At 37.1% G+C, this 15146-nt stretch overlaps 1 protein-coding gene across 1 annotated transcript in view; it reads left to right on the top strand.

The window, feature by feature from the left end:
* Window positions 1-15146, top strand: part of cntnap2b (contactin associated protein 2b) — a 45566-nt gene that overhangs the window by 18433 nt on the left and 11987 nt on the right. The window contains exons 6-16 of the mRNA XM_067362154.1: window positions 1281-1465; window positions 2005-2148; window positions 5265-5523; window positions 7075-7224; window positions 7591-7753; window positions 9283-9389; window positions 9825-9944; window positions 12265-12383; window positions 12491-12575; window positions 12661-12817; window positions 13125-13252. Of these exons, the coding sequence (XP_067218255.1) occupies window positions 1281-1465; window positions 2005-2148; window positions 5265-5523; window positions 7075-7224; window positions 7591-7753; window positions 9283-9389; window positions 9825-9944; window positions 12265-12383; window positions 12491-12575; window positions 12661-12817; window positions 13125-13252 (1617 nt within the window). The remainder of the gene's footprint in view (window positions 1-1280; window positions 1466-2004; window positions 2149-5264; window positions 5524-7074; window positions 7225-7590; window positions 7754-9282; window positions 9390-9824; window positions 9945-12264; window positions 12384-12490; window positions 12576-12660; window positions 12818-13124; window positions 13253-15146) is intronic.

The following is a 15146-nucleotide window of genomic DNA, read 5'->3' as shown; positions in this document are numbered from 1 at the left end:
ACTCAAATGAACAGGTGTGGCTGTAAAAATATGGTAAAATTGAGCCAAAAGACTCAAATAAGAGGTTGAAATCAGATCAAACCCAGATTTATTAAGCTGTGATAAAACATACCTGTTCATTTTTGTTAAATTTTTATTTAATTTTGATGTTATGTGTAACAAAATGTCCTCCTCTATGTTCCGGTTTGACTGTAGTAAAATTAATGCAAAAACGGACACTTCAAATCAACATTTCAAACAAACAAACAAACAAAAAAATCTAAACCTTGACAAAAAGTTGTTTCTGAGAATGTCTAAGTATAAATCCAAAACCACTTTATATAGAACTATATAGGAATCTAGTGGTTACACCATGACATTACATACGTTTTTTTTTTTACTCCCACTAATCTACCTTCAAAAGATTGGATTTTAAATGCCATGTCTCTTTTTTAACATGGAATACTGCTTTAATTGAAAATATATTAGAGAAAAATGTGCATTATATTCAATGGGGGAAAATAGCTAATTAAAATTGTATAAATACCCTAGAAATTTTAAATAATAATCAAAAAATATTATTGAACAAAAATAATCCAAACCTGTATAAATTTCTTTCTTCTGCTGAACACAGAAGAAGATATTTTGAAGAATATGGGTATCCAAACAGTTGATGGGCTCCATTGGCTTTCATAGTATGGAAAAAAAATACTATTGAAGTCAATGGGGGGTAAATAATAACAGAATGACAGAATTTTCATTTTTGAATGAACTATCCCTTTAAATGAATCAAAAGTGAAACTAAAGACATCGTGTTACAAAAGATTTCTATACATGCTGTTCTTTTGAAAGTTTTATTCATCAAAGAATCCTGAAAAAATGTATCACGGTTTCCACAAAAATGTTAAGCAGCACAACTGTTTTCAACATTGATAATAGAGATAAATGTTTCTTGAGCAACAAATTATTAGAATGATTTCTGAAGAAATAAATCACATATTAAAATTTTGAAATAGAAAATGTATTTAAAATTGCAATAATATTTCACAATATTACTGTTTTTACTGTATTTTCGATCAAATAAATGCAGGCTTGACTTCTTTCAAAAACATTAACATACTGTTTTTTTTTTTTTTTTGTCTGTTTGTTTGTTTGTTTGTTTGTTTTGTTCTATGTCCTGCTTTTTTCAATATTATCATAAATATATATATATTTTGTCTCCTTAGCCTTTTTGGGTGGATCCTGGTTTGACCCATCTGACCTGTTTCACTAATGGATTTTGATGCTTGTGTCTATTTCAGGCAGTAATCAGTACGGCTCCATTCAGGGTCACACATCAGTGTCTAGCGGCAGCCTTTTGGATGACGACCACTGGCACTCAGTTCTGATCGAACGATACAGACGCAGCGTCAACTTCACACTCGACCAGCACACACAGAGCTTCCGCACAAATGGAGAGTTTGACCACCTGGATCTGGACTACGAAGTAAATGACCGATTTCAAATAAATCTGTTTTATGTTATGTGTTAAAATATGGCATCTGATTAAAGATAAAGAGGGTGAATTTAACAAAAAAATAATGATGTGCATAGATAAACCATTTAAAATGAATACTGCAATATTCCATAAAAAACAAGAATTGTCAATGTCAGTTTTGATTTCATGGTGACTTTAAGGCAGAATTTCTGAATTGAAAACATGCAATGTCAATTTTTGCAGTAAACTATCCCTTTAATATCACATAAAAGCCATTAACACAGTTATATATTTGCATATTATGTAATAATGCCTTAGTCCTCTCTCATTTTCTCTCTCATGTTCCATTTACGCCTCTCCCCCGCTCTGTTTAATCATCTTACCCCAATGCTACCGGGAACTGGGTCTTTAGCACACATATGATTTCGCTCACTGGGTGGCATTTATTCAAACAGATAGATAGTGTAGATAAGATTAGATAAGATTAATGTTTTGCTGTCGGTATTATAGATGGTAAATGTTTCTATCACTTCGGTGTCTATTCCCAGATTACATTTGGAGGGATGCCAGTGTCTGCCAAGCCCAGCTCAGGTGCCAGAGAGAACTACATCGGCTGCATGGAGGCCATTCATTACAACGGGGACAATATCACTAACCTCGCACGCAGGAGAAAAGTAGACACCTCCAGCTTTGTACGTGCCAAATTTACATGTCTATTTTTATCAAATGAACACTGCAGGGCTCTCCAATGCCTTGTGGAGTTAATTCAGTATCTGTACAGAGGAATTGCTGTTGTTGGGTATTACGTTACTCTAAAACAGCAATCCTCAACCTTTTTTCCCCTATTGTAAAAATTTACTTTTATTTATATAAACCAGAACTGTCAATATATTAATTAATTTATTAATAAATAAATATGTTTTGATAATTAAATAATTAAAATAATTATATAAAAACATATTAAATTATATTAAAATTAGTGTTGTCAATCGATTAAAAAAGAACTAATTAATTGCAAATTTTTCTGTAATTAATCACACCTAACATTAAAGTTTTTAATATATTTTTATATTGTATTAATTTCACATCTAATCTTCAAATTAATGTAGAAACAACATAAAGACAGTATATTTTAAATATTTGATCTAACCGGTAGGAAATATCTAGAAATTGAATAAAGTTATCAAAAACTTCACAGTCTTTACTGCATAATTTAGATTGAAATAGAGATTAATTTTTATTAAAGCCACTCACTTAAGAGCAGTGAGTGAATTTATATGACATATGGGATAGAGTTTTTTTTTTTTTAAATTATTATTAACTCACAAATGGAAATTCTTAAATTAAAATGAAATATTTAGAGTTTGACATCCACTCTTAAAGGATTAGTTTACTTCAGAATTAAAATTTCCTGATAGTTTACTCACCCCCTTGTCATCCAAGATGTTGATGTCTTTCTTTCTTCAGTTGAAAAGAAATTAAGGTTTTTAAGGAAAACATTCCAGGATTTTTCTCCATATAGTGGACTTCAACAGGGTGGACTTCAGTGCAGCTTCAAAAGGCTCAACACGATCCCAGATGAGGAATAGGGTTCTTATCTAGCGAAACGATCTGTCATTTAAAAAAATAAAATAAAATACATTTCGCTAGATAAAACCTTTGTTCCTCGGCTGGGATCGTGTAGAGCCCTTTGACGCTACACTGAAACTGCCATTTGGACCTTCAACCCTCAAAAACCTTAAAGGTGCCCTAGAATTAAAAATTTAATTTATCTTGGCATAGTTAAATAACAAGAGTTCAGTACAAGGAAAAGACATACAGTGAGTCTCAAACTCCATTGTTTCCTCCTTCTTATATAAATCTCATTTGTTTAAAAGATCCCCGAAGAACAGGCGAATCTCAACACAACACTGACTGTTACGTAACAGTCGGGATCATTAATATGCATGACCCCAATATTTGCATATGCCAGCTTATATTCAAGGCATTAGACAAGGGCAGCCAGTATTATCATCTGAATCTGTGCACAGCTGAATCATCAGACTAGGTAAGCAAGCAAGAACAATAGTGAAAAATTGCAGATGGAGCAATAATAACTGACATGATCCATGATAACATGATATTTTTAGTGATATTTGTAAACTGTCTTTCTAAATGTTTCGTTAGCATGTTGCTAATGTACTGTTAAATGTGGTTAAAGTTACCATCGTTTATTACTGTATTCACGGAGACAAGAGCCGTCGTTATTTTCATTATTTAATCACTTGCAATCTGTATAATTCATAAACACAACTTCATTCTTTATAAATCTCTCCAACAGTGTAGCATTAGCCCGTTAGCCACGGAGCACAGCCTCAAATTCATTCAGAATGAAATGTAAACATCCAAATAAATACAATACTCACATAATCCGATGTATGCATGCAGTATGAATGACGAACCCTTTTTAAAGATCCATTTTGAGGGTTATATTTGCTGTGTGAACTTTGTTTATGCAATGATAGAGTCGAGAGCTCGGGAGGGGGCGGAGAGCGCGAGCAATTAAAGGGGCCCCCTAATTATGCCCCAAAATAGGCAGTTAAAAAAATTAATTAAAAAAAATCTATAGGGTATTTTGAGCTGAAACTTCACAGACACATTCAGGGGACACCTTAGACTTATATTACATCTTGTAAAAAAACCTTCAATGGCACCTTTAATTTCTTTTTGACTGAAGAAAGAAAGACATAAACATCTTGGATGACATGGAGGTGAGTAAATTATCATGAAATTTTAATTGTGAAGTGAACTAATCCTTTAAAAAAGGTTCTTTATTGGCATCTATGATTCTGTGAAGAAACTGTAACATTCATGGAACCTTTCTATTGCTCAAAAGGTTCTTTATAAAAAAGATTTTAAAATAACAAATGTTCTTAACACTAATACATTTTTTTTTTTTTTTTTTTTAAGAAATGTTCTCTGAAAGGTTCTTAAACTTTAGCTGTTTTGTTTTAGCTGTTTAAATCATTTTAAACCCAAGCCCCTGAGAACCACTGCTCTAAAAGATTGAATTACTTCATGTTACAAGAAATAAGAAACGACCCCATTTGCTTTCTTAATACAGATTTGAGGCATTCTGTTGTTTTTTCAGTGATTGTTCTAATTTGATTTTTTGTATTGTTTACAGTAATCTCAGCTCCCAAAGGTTTGCGACTTTTATATCTCACATTAAATATTCAATAGATACAGTTCCTCTCCCTGCACTAACCTCAGTCATAAACAGAGATCTCCTTCCCTTTCCCACAATGCTCTGTGTGTGAGGACGAACATGAAGTGAGAAGTGCTGTCACTGTGTGTGTTCTGTGATTATTCACAATGACTACATAATGACTGCCGGTTATTGTCCACAGTCCCTTTCTATGCTGGAAAATCCATGCCAATTTAAGGTGATTGAGTGGATATTTGAAACATGGGAGCTGCTTTTCCTGGTTCAAGGTGGTCTGTCAATCTTAAACGGCTTGACTTGACCAACCAGGTCCGCTGGCTGGTATTTCAGCTGATCCACCATCTAGACCACTGTGGACTAGCTAGAAACATCACAAAACCAGCTACCACCTTAAGCTGGTTTTAGCTGGATCTTCCAGTATGGTCCTGATGTGAACTATCCAGGTTTCCTGAATAAAACTCCCTCTTACTATGACCAAATGAATCTATCCTCTGAAATTCTGCTGTAAAGTTTGTGATCATTCCTGCAGTGCTGTGTGTTTAACCCCTTAATTTTCATTGTTATTAGAAATGTTCATTTTTATGTGTGCTGTTCCCATTCCAGCATAACCTGACGTTCACTTGCACGGAATCACGCACGTACCCTGCCTTCTTTAACTCCACCGGCTCCTTGCAGCTTCCGGGTCGAACTGACGCAGACACAGTGTCAGTCAGACTTCAGTTTCGGACATGGAATCCCAGCGGTCTGCTGTTCTTTACTCCACTCATGCCTGGAGGGGTGGAGGTCAGCCTGGTGGAGGGTAAAGTTACTGTCCACATCTACGTCGCACTGGGCAAGAATACACGTGTGGACATATCCTCAGGTAACATTACACCTGAAAACAATCTGAGAGCTCTCTCAGTTTTTAGAATTTCTTTAGTTTCAGCTTCCACTGGTATTTTATTTCTGTTTTTATTAGAATAAATAAATCTAAAACGTTTTTTGCATAAAGATTTTTTTTGAAATCCTGATAGATTCTCATACCTCATAGCAACACCATGGCAACCATCCAAAACACCCTAGCAACAACATAGAAACATATTTAAAACATTCAGACATTCAAACAAACATTCACTGCCATTTAGAACACCTTAGCATCCACAAATCAACACCATGGCAACCTCACAAAACAATCTAGAAACTGCATGAGCAACATGACAGCAACCACACAGAACACACATTAAAATAGAACTCTTTAGCATCCCTGTAGCAACACCCTAGCAACCATCCAGAACATTATAGCAACCACATAACAGTGCATTTAAAACACTAAGAACACCTCAGCATTCCTGTAGCAACACCCTAGCAGCCATTTAGAACATCTTAGCATCCTTATAGCAACACCTTGGCAACCACCTAGAATACCCTAGAGATTGCAGAGCAACATGATAGCAACCACTCAGAACCCAATAGCAACACACTAAAACACTCAGAACCTCTTGCATCCCTGTAGCAACACCATAACAGCCATTTAAAACAACATAGCATCTGCAAAGCAACACCTTGGCAGCCACACAAAAAACCATAGAATCTGCATAGCAGCATGATAGCATCCATTCAAAACATAATGTCAACACACTAAAAACACTCGGCACTTCTGGCATCTTTGTAGCAACACCATAGCAGCCATATAAAACACCTTAGCATCTGCATAGCAACACCTTAACAACCACCCAGAACATCCTAGAAACTGCAAAGCAGGATCATTCAAAACAACGTAGCAACAGACAAAAAACACTCAGAATCTCTGGAGCAACATCCCTGTAGCAACAACCTAGCAGCCAACACCTTAGCATCCGCATAGAAACACCTTGACAACCACCAAAACACCCTAGAAACGGTATAGAAACATGATAGCAACCATTCAAAACAACATAGCAACACACTAAAACACTCAGAACCTCTGGCATCCCCGTAGCAACACCCTAGCAGCCTTTTAAAACACCTTAGCATATCAGCATAGCAACACCTTGGCAACCACCCAAAACAATCAGAACATCTTAGTATCCCTGTAGCAACACCCATATAGCAATACATTTAAAGCAATATATATATATATATATATATATATATATATATATATATATATATATATATATATATATATATATATATATATATTTTGTCTCCTTAGCCATTTTGGGTGGATCCTGGTTTGAACTCCTTAAAATCATTATAGCAACACCCTAGCAGCCATTTAGAACTCATTACCACATATAAACATCTTACCAACCCCTTCAGTGTATTTACCAGTGAAACATGGACAAAAACACACATACATACAAACACACACACACATACAAAAAACCTAAAATACATCTAGAAGAGCATGATTTCCCTTTTGCTCATGGAGGTAATCCATTTTGCTGTGCAGGTTCTGGTCTTAATGATGGACAATGGCACAGCGTTCACTTCCTGGCACTGGAAAGCATTGCCATGTTGACCATTAATGGAGACGAGATGTCCACAGTGAGAGCTGCCCTCCCTATTCAGATCAGGACTGGAGGAGATTATTTTTTCGCAGGTAAATGTAGGAACCACCTCTCTTAAGAGGTTAAAAGTTTGTAATAATTAAGATTTTTAATGTTGTTGAAAAAAGTCTCTTATGTGATCAAAAATACAAGAAGTATTGTGGCAATATTGAGAAAAAAATTCTATTTGAATAGATTTTAAAGTTTGATTTATTCCTGAGATGGCAAAGCTGAATTTTCAGCATCATTACTCCAATTTTCAGTGTCATATGATCCTTCAGAAATCATTCTAATCATATATTATTACATTTAATTATGATGGATACTTATTGTCAGCACCTTATTGAGCACACTTGATCTGCTTTGCATGACTGCACATCTGAGATTACAGGTTTTAATTTCCTTGTTGCCATGTGCAGGATACTTCCCGCGGACAGACCTTTCTCCATCTCAGCGCTCCTTTCAGGGCTGCATGCAGCTCATACATGTCGATGACCAGTTGGTTGACTTGCAATCTGTGGAGCAAGGCATGCTGGGTAGCTTTGAGAACGTCAGCCTGGATATGTGTGCCATCATAGACAGGTAATTCATTCTTACTTGCACTGATGGAGAGACCCGATGTAAATTTGCATACAACCACTCAAATTATTTTACAGATTTATGCATATTCTGCTTTGTAAAAGTCAACATGCTCTCTCCTTTCAGCTTTGCTTTTCATATGGTAACGTCCCTTTGAGTTAAAGTCAATCCCCCGTACCATCCATATTCATTCATGAACATGCTGCACTGCACTCTCACAGATGACTCTGCAAACTAATGAAGAACAGATGTTTGCCTTTGATCGCAATGTTCTTATCAAAGCCTCTGCTGTATTTTGATTGTCTTTTTTTTTGTTTTGTTCAACCTCTCCAAAAGCAATCAGACATTTCTCAAGCTGTACCACTGATTGCTTTATTAGAGTCATGAGGACTTTCAGAGCTGTGAAGCCGCTTCGAGAAGCTTATGTAAGCCATATCTGACTCACTTCAGCAGAAGTTCCTCAAAGTTCTGTCATGTGTCCTGCCCCATTTGATCAGGCCGACTGTGTTAACATGCAGGATCAGGATCTTCTGCAGACAGGACTTAAAGACTGTGAAAATTAGGTTTTATAGAGCTACAAAGAACAGAGACTGACTGTGAGATTGCAGTACCTTTCAACTAGTATTGCTTCAGGAAGTGGCAACCCAAAATTGTTTTATCATACAAAAGTAAATAAATGTCTATATTAAATTGTCAAAACTCATTTTTCATTGTTTTTTGAATCACTGTTTATATATATATATATATATATATATATATATATATATATATATATATATATATATATATATATATATATACATACATACATACAAGGCCAGTAACTTAAGAAAATTTACTGGCCATAAATATTTTGTACCGGTACAGAAATTTAATAAAGTAAGCAAATGTAAAATAACACTGCATAGTCTTCACTGTATAAATTAAACATCCTTATTAATTAATATGTTAATATAATATAAGTTACAAAAGTTATTGATTAAAATTTTAAAACACAGACAGCAGGAGGAATATTAGGCTGCTGTCACTTTAAGAGCAAATGCACAGATCTAATATACTGATACTGTACACATGCGTTTGTAGCCCCTCCGGTTCAAACTGCCTACTCTAAGTGGGACTCGAACCCCGGGCCCGTCCGCATGAGAGTGAGGCGCTCTAACAAGGAGACTGAAGACCGCAGTCTCTAGCATCAGTCACTAGAGCGCCTCTTGAGTTCAGGGGAGTGAGGTTTACACGCACAGCACTTACTAGCCTACGTCTGTTACACGTTGTCTTTCTTGACTTGTTACATCCACTTAAGGCATAACTGACTATGTTTACTAGGTTACTTGCTTTTTTGTGACATCATTTTGTCTGAGTTGGTCTGCTAAGTGCAAGAAGACTTGAGACGCCCTTTGGATGTGTGCGCACAAAACTTTCCACACAGATATAAATATTCTTATTTATATCACAATATATATATTCCTTTCAAGTGAATGGCTTGAAGTGTCCTTTCCAGTGGCTTTAATCTTTCTCTCTCTCTTTTTCTCAAGGTGTGTGCCAAACCACTGTGAACATGGAGGCAAGTGCTCTCAAACTGGAAACACGTTTAAATGTGCCTGTGAAGGCACTGGATACTCTGGTGCCACCTGCCACAACTGTAAGCCATCTAAAATCATATTGCCCACTTTTATTTGAGCTGCTATGTTGTACACAGGACAAAATAGTGTTAGATCAAGCATATTATAAAGTGTTATAAAAACAGTGTCTGATAGTGTAGGAGACCATTTTGAGCTCCACAAAGAACTTTGTGTTCTGTAGTTCCTTAGAAAACCATCAGTGTACTGATCTGAAAAACCTGTAATGAATCATCAAGATCTTTTATAATCTCCAAAAAAAAAAAAAACATATGGCAACTCTGAGACTTTGCATGCAAAGAACCTTTAGAGAATAGACATTTTTGCTTTGGAATTGTCAGATGCTAGGATATATATTTTATTTGTATTTATTTAGCTGACTGGTTCTTAGAAATGAAGCATTGTAGATTTTCTTGCAGTGGTGGCTGTTTTGATGCTTACACTGTGTGTTTCTGCAGCTGTGTATGAGCAGTCATGTGAGGAGTACAAACACTTGGGCCGAAGCTCAGACAATTACTGGATCGATCCAGACGGCAGCGGACCCCTTGAGCCATTCAGAGTCACCTGCAGTATGATGGGTCAGAACCAACAGACACATATGAAATTCACTGTGTAAACACAAGCTAACGGGTGGCTAGACTAGCATTTTTGTTTGTCTGTATTCAACTGGATTAGGCTCTCCCAGACAAACAGCATCTAAAAGGGTCATATGATAGATAGATAGATAGATAGATAGATAGATAGATAGATAGATAGATAGATAGATAGATAGATAGATAGATAGATAGATAGATAGATAGATAGATAGATAGATAGATCCCCTCACATTTTTGTAAATATTTTGTTATATCTTTTCATGTGACAACACTGAAGAAATGACACTTTGCTACAATGTAAAGTAGTGATATAACAGTGTAAATTTGCTGTCCCCTCATAATAACTCAACACACAGCCATTAATGTCTAAACCGCTGGCCACAAAAGTGAGTACACCCCTAAGTGAAAATGTACAAATTGGGCCCAATTAGCCATTTTCTCTCCCCGGTGTCATGTGACTCACTAGTGTTACAAGTTCTCAGGTGTGAATGGGGAGCAGGTGTGTTAAATTTGGTGTTATCGCTCTCATTCTCTCATACTGGTCACTGGAAGTTCAGCATGGCACCTCATGGCAAAGAACTCTCTGAGGATCTGAAAAAAAGAATTGTTGCTCTATATAAAGATGGCGTAGGCTATAAGAATTTTGCCAAGACCCTGAAACTGAGCTGCAGCACGGTGGCCAAGACCATACAGTGGTTTAACAGGACAGGTTCCACTCAGAACAGGTCTCGCCATGGTCGACCAAAGAAGTTGATAGCACATGCTCAGCGTCATATCCAGAGGTTGTGTTTGGGAAATTGACGGATGAGTGCTGCCTGCATTGCTGCAGAGGTTGAAGGGGTGTGAGGTCAGCCTGTCAGTGCTCAGACCACACACCGCACACTGCATCAAATTGGTCTGCATGGCTGTCCTCCCTGAAGGAAGCATCTTCTAAAGATGATGCACAAGAAAGCCCACAAACAGTTTGCTGAAGACAAGCAGACTAAGGACATGGATTACTGGAACCATGTCCTGTGGTCTGATGAGACCAAGATAAACTTATTTGGTTCAGATGGTGTCAAGCGTGTGTGGTGGCAACCAGGTGAGGAGTACAAAGACAAGTGTGTCTTGCCTACAGTCAAGCATGGTGATGGGAGTGTCATGATCTGGGGCTGCATGAGTGCTGCCGGCACTAGGGAGCTACAGTTCATAGAGGGAACCATGAATGAGCAGAGCATGATCCCCTCCCTTTGGAGACTGGGCCGAGGGGCAGTATTCCAACATGATAACGACCCCAAACACACCTCCAAGATGACCACTGCCTTGCTAAAGAAGCTGAGGGTAAAGGTGATAGACTGGCCAAGCATGTCTCCAGACCTAAACCCTATTGAGCATCTGTGGTCAAACAGAAGGTTGAGGAGCGCAAGGTCTCTAACATCCACCAGCTCTGTGATGTTGTCACGGAGGAGTGGAAGAGGACTCCAGTGGCAACCCGTGAAGCTCTGGTGAACTCCATGCCCAAGAGGGTTAAGGCAGTGCTGGAAAATAATGGTGGCCACACAAAATATTGACACTTTGGGCCCAATTTGGACATTTTCACTTAGGTGTAATGGCTGTGTGTTGAGTTATTTTGAGGGGACAGCAAATTTACACTGTTATACAAGCTGTACACTCACTACTTTACATAGTAGCAAAGTGTCATTTCTTAAGTGTTGTCACAAAAAAAAAAAAAAAAAGATATAATAAAATATTTACAAAAATGTGAGGAGTGTACTCACTTATGTGAGATACTGTATATATATATATATATATATATATATATATATATATATATATATATATATATAAAATATATGTATGTATGTATGTATGTGTGTGTGTGTGTGGGTGTGTGTGTAAACATATCAAAGTGTATATATTGTGTATATATAATACATTTGAATACAAATATATTTAACTACATTTAAAACAAGACAGAGAATACCAGCAGGATCATGTGAAGCACGCTCATCTTAAGTTCAGTTAATATATTTATATCATGTGTTAATTATTCATTGTCATAACAATGAATAAATTAACACAATCACCCACATTTACACATCAATGACCCCTTTGGTACCAAAAAAATGACTAATGACTGAATTATGAATGTTTTTGGTGCAAGAAATCTTAACTAACATTATAAAATATGATATTACTCATTTTAGCATTAAATTCATCCAGTTAGTTCTCCTAACACATTTATTTTAAATTAACAAGCATAAAAATATAACCATAATTGAATACTCACTGAGCGGTACACCTGTGTATGTGTGTATTTCAGAAGACAAAGTGTGGACCACCATTGTGAACGACCTTCCTGCTCAAAGTTCTGTGGCAGCAGGATCCGGACCTGAAGACAAGACTGTGCTCACACTCAATTACAGCATGTCTGCTGAACAGGTGACACTTAAAACAGTGTGAATTTAACAATTAACTCTGTTATATCTGAACAACAGATGCTGAATATGGTGCTCACCTGCAGAACTGCTCATGTTTTTGTGGTTCAGGTGAATGCCATCACCAGCAGCGCTGAGCTCTGTGAGCAGCATGTGGTGTACATGTGCTACAAATCACACCTGCTCAACTCGCCAGGTAAATGGATGTGGTAAAAAATCTCCAAGAAGAAAGTTTAATTGCTCAAAGTTTGAGGCATTAAGATATTTTCCCTTTGTTTTAGACGGTTCTCCGTCCACATGGTGGGTCGGCAGGGGGAACGAGAAGCACTTCTACTGGGGCGGCTCAGGACCAGGCGTGCAGAAATGTGCCTGTGGCATTGAACGCAACTGCACAGATCCCAGATACTACTGCAACTGTGATGCAGATCTGAGGCAATGGTGAGATCTCAGTCTCTTCTTGTTTTGGTCAAGGGAACTATAGTAGGACTAGTAGAAGAAGCAGCAGGCATAGAACACATAGAGACAAGCTAGCTGTACACAAACCTGGTGGCCTTTTACTGTTAAATTGGATGGTTTGATCATCCAAAGTTTGTTGAAAATGCATACTACCATACAACATTTTTTTTTTTTATTTGTCACTATAAAATTCCAGTTTGAACATATCCCATGTCTTCTGTATTGTACAATGCTACATTGCCCCCTTGTGGTCCATAATTCTTCCTCTGCATCGTGTTTTTTTCTCCAGGAAAGAGGATGCTGGTGTGTTGATGTATAAAGACCATCTGCCTGTCAGTCAGGTAGTGGTTGGCGATATACACCGCTCTGGATCCGAAGCCAAACTCACTGTTGGGCCGCTCCGCTGCCAAGGAGATCGTAAGTGCGGTCATGCTCTCAAAACTACAACATGCAGCATAGTTTAGCCAAGTAGGACATGTTCTTAGATCAATACCTATTCTTGGTCCGATCACAGAAACAATCACAGGCCTATCCACAAAACTAACTATGAAGTACCTTTAAAATCAGTAGGTTAGAGGTGCCGTAGAACGTCTTTTTAAAAGATGTAATATAAGTCTAAGGTGTCCCCTGAATGTGTCTTTGAAGTTTCAGCTCAAAATACCCCATATATTTTTTTTTATTCATTTTTTTAATTGATTTTTTTTGGGGCATCATTACATATGCGCCGATTCAGGCTGCGCGGCCCCTTTAAATCTCATGCTCCCCTCATGCTTGTGCTTGCCTTAACCAGCATAAACAAAGTTCACACAGCTAATATAACTCTCAAAATGGATCTTTACAAAGTGTTCGTCATGCAGCATGTCTAATCGTGTAAGTATGGTATTTATTTGGATGTTTACATTTGATTCTGAATGACTTTGATAGTGCTCCGTGGCTAAAGCTAACATTACACACTGGTGGAGAGATTTATGAGAACATGTGAACATACACTTCACAATATTCCTCATTTAAATAACTCCCGCCCAAGGCATATGCAAAAAAGGGGTGAGGTCTGTTTAAGTTGCATTAGTAGTGTGCTGAAACTCGTGGTTATGGTAAGGTTCATGACACTTCCGAAACATGCTCAAAACAGTTGACCAATCACAACACACTGGTCCAGCTGGCCAATCAGAGCACATTGTGCTTTTCAGAAGGAGGGGCTTCATAGAGACCAGAACTAAACAGGGGTGCATTTCCCAAAAGTATCGTTAGCCAACTAACATCGCAAGTTCCGTCATTACTAACATAGTTCAACGATTTGGCGATAACATAGTTCAACATTTGCAAACTGCATTGCAAGCTTGTGTGGTTGGAACGACAGCTAGCGACCTTTGGTTAGAAGCATAGTTTCTTGTTTTTATGACATGTGAACTTGATAAATCATTATCTGGAGCAAAATAAACAAGCTGACATTAAAGGTATAGTTCACCCAAAAATGAAAATTCTATCATCATTTACTCAGAAAAGATATTTTGAAGAATGTGTTAAACTGAACAGTTTTGGGGCATCTTTGACTTCCATAGTAGTTTTTTTCCTACGATGGAAGTCAATGGTGCCCCAAAGTGGCCTGGTTACAAACTTTCTTCAAAATATCTTCCTTTGTGTTCAACAGAACAAAGAAAATTATATAGCTTTTGAACAACTTGAGGGTGAGTAAATGATGATAGAATTTTCATTTTTGGGTGAATTATCCCTTTAAGTACAATGTAGATCTTTTATTTTGAGTATATACAAATGTCATTTACATATTTTAGTTTGTCAAGAGATTTGAAGCACCGTTTTTAAAGAGTGTGCGTGTGCATACGTACTCTGGTACGTAAGAACAAGCCTATGATTGAATCTGGAATTAAAGCAAAATAACTAAAAAAAAAAGATCCTCAGATACCATGTCCATAATTTATAGCAAAAAATCTAGCATTAAGTCAATCTCAAACGGATTCATTTAAAGAAGTTATTACTCACCAGCTGCGTGACGTCATTCACCAACATGGCTGAACGACAGGTTTGCGACAATACGGTTTCTGAAACAGTCATGACTAGCTAGTTGATTTCTTCAACGATACATTGTAGCATGGTAGTGAAGCAGCGAGTTACGTAGTTGTACGGGAAACGCACCCCAGAACGTTACTGACAGACTGGGAAGAGAGGAGCTGAAACAATGTAAAAAATATGAAACATAATGTGTATTTTGAATATTCAAGCATGAAAAACTATTCAGTAGAGCCCAAAAACAAAATCAAGAGTTTGAAAATAGGGCATAATATGTCCCCTT

The sequence above is a fragment of the Chanodichthys erythropterus genome, chromosome 16 (genome assembly GCF_024489055.1).
Source record: "Chanodichthys erythropterus isolate Z2021 chromosome 16, ASM2448905v1, whole genome shotgun sequence".
NCBI classification, from domain to species: Eukaryota; Metazoa; Chordata; class Actinopteri; order Cypriniformes; family Xenocyprididae; genus Chanodichthys; species Chanodichthys erythropterus.
Note: the sequence above shows the minus strand (reverse complement) of the source record. Positions and strands in the feature narration are given on the sequence as shown.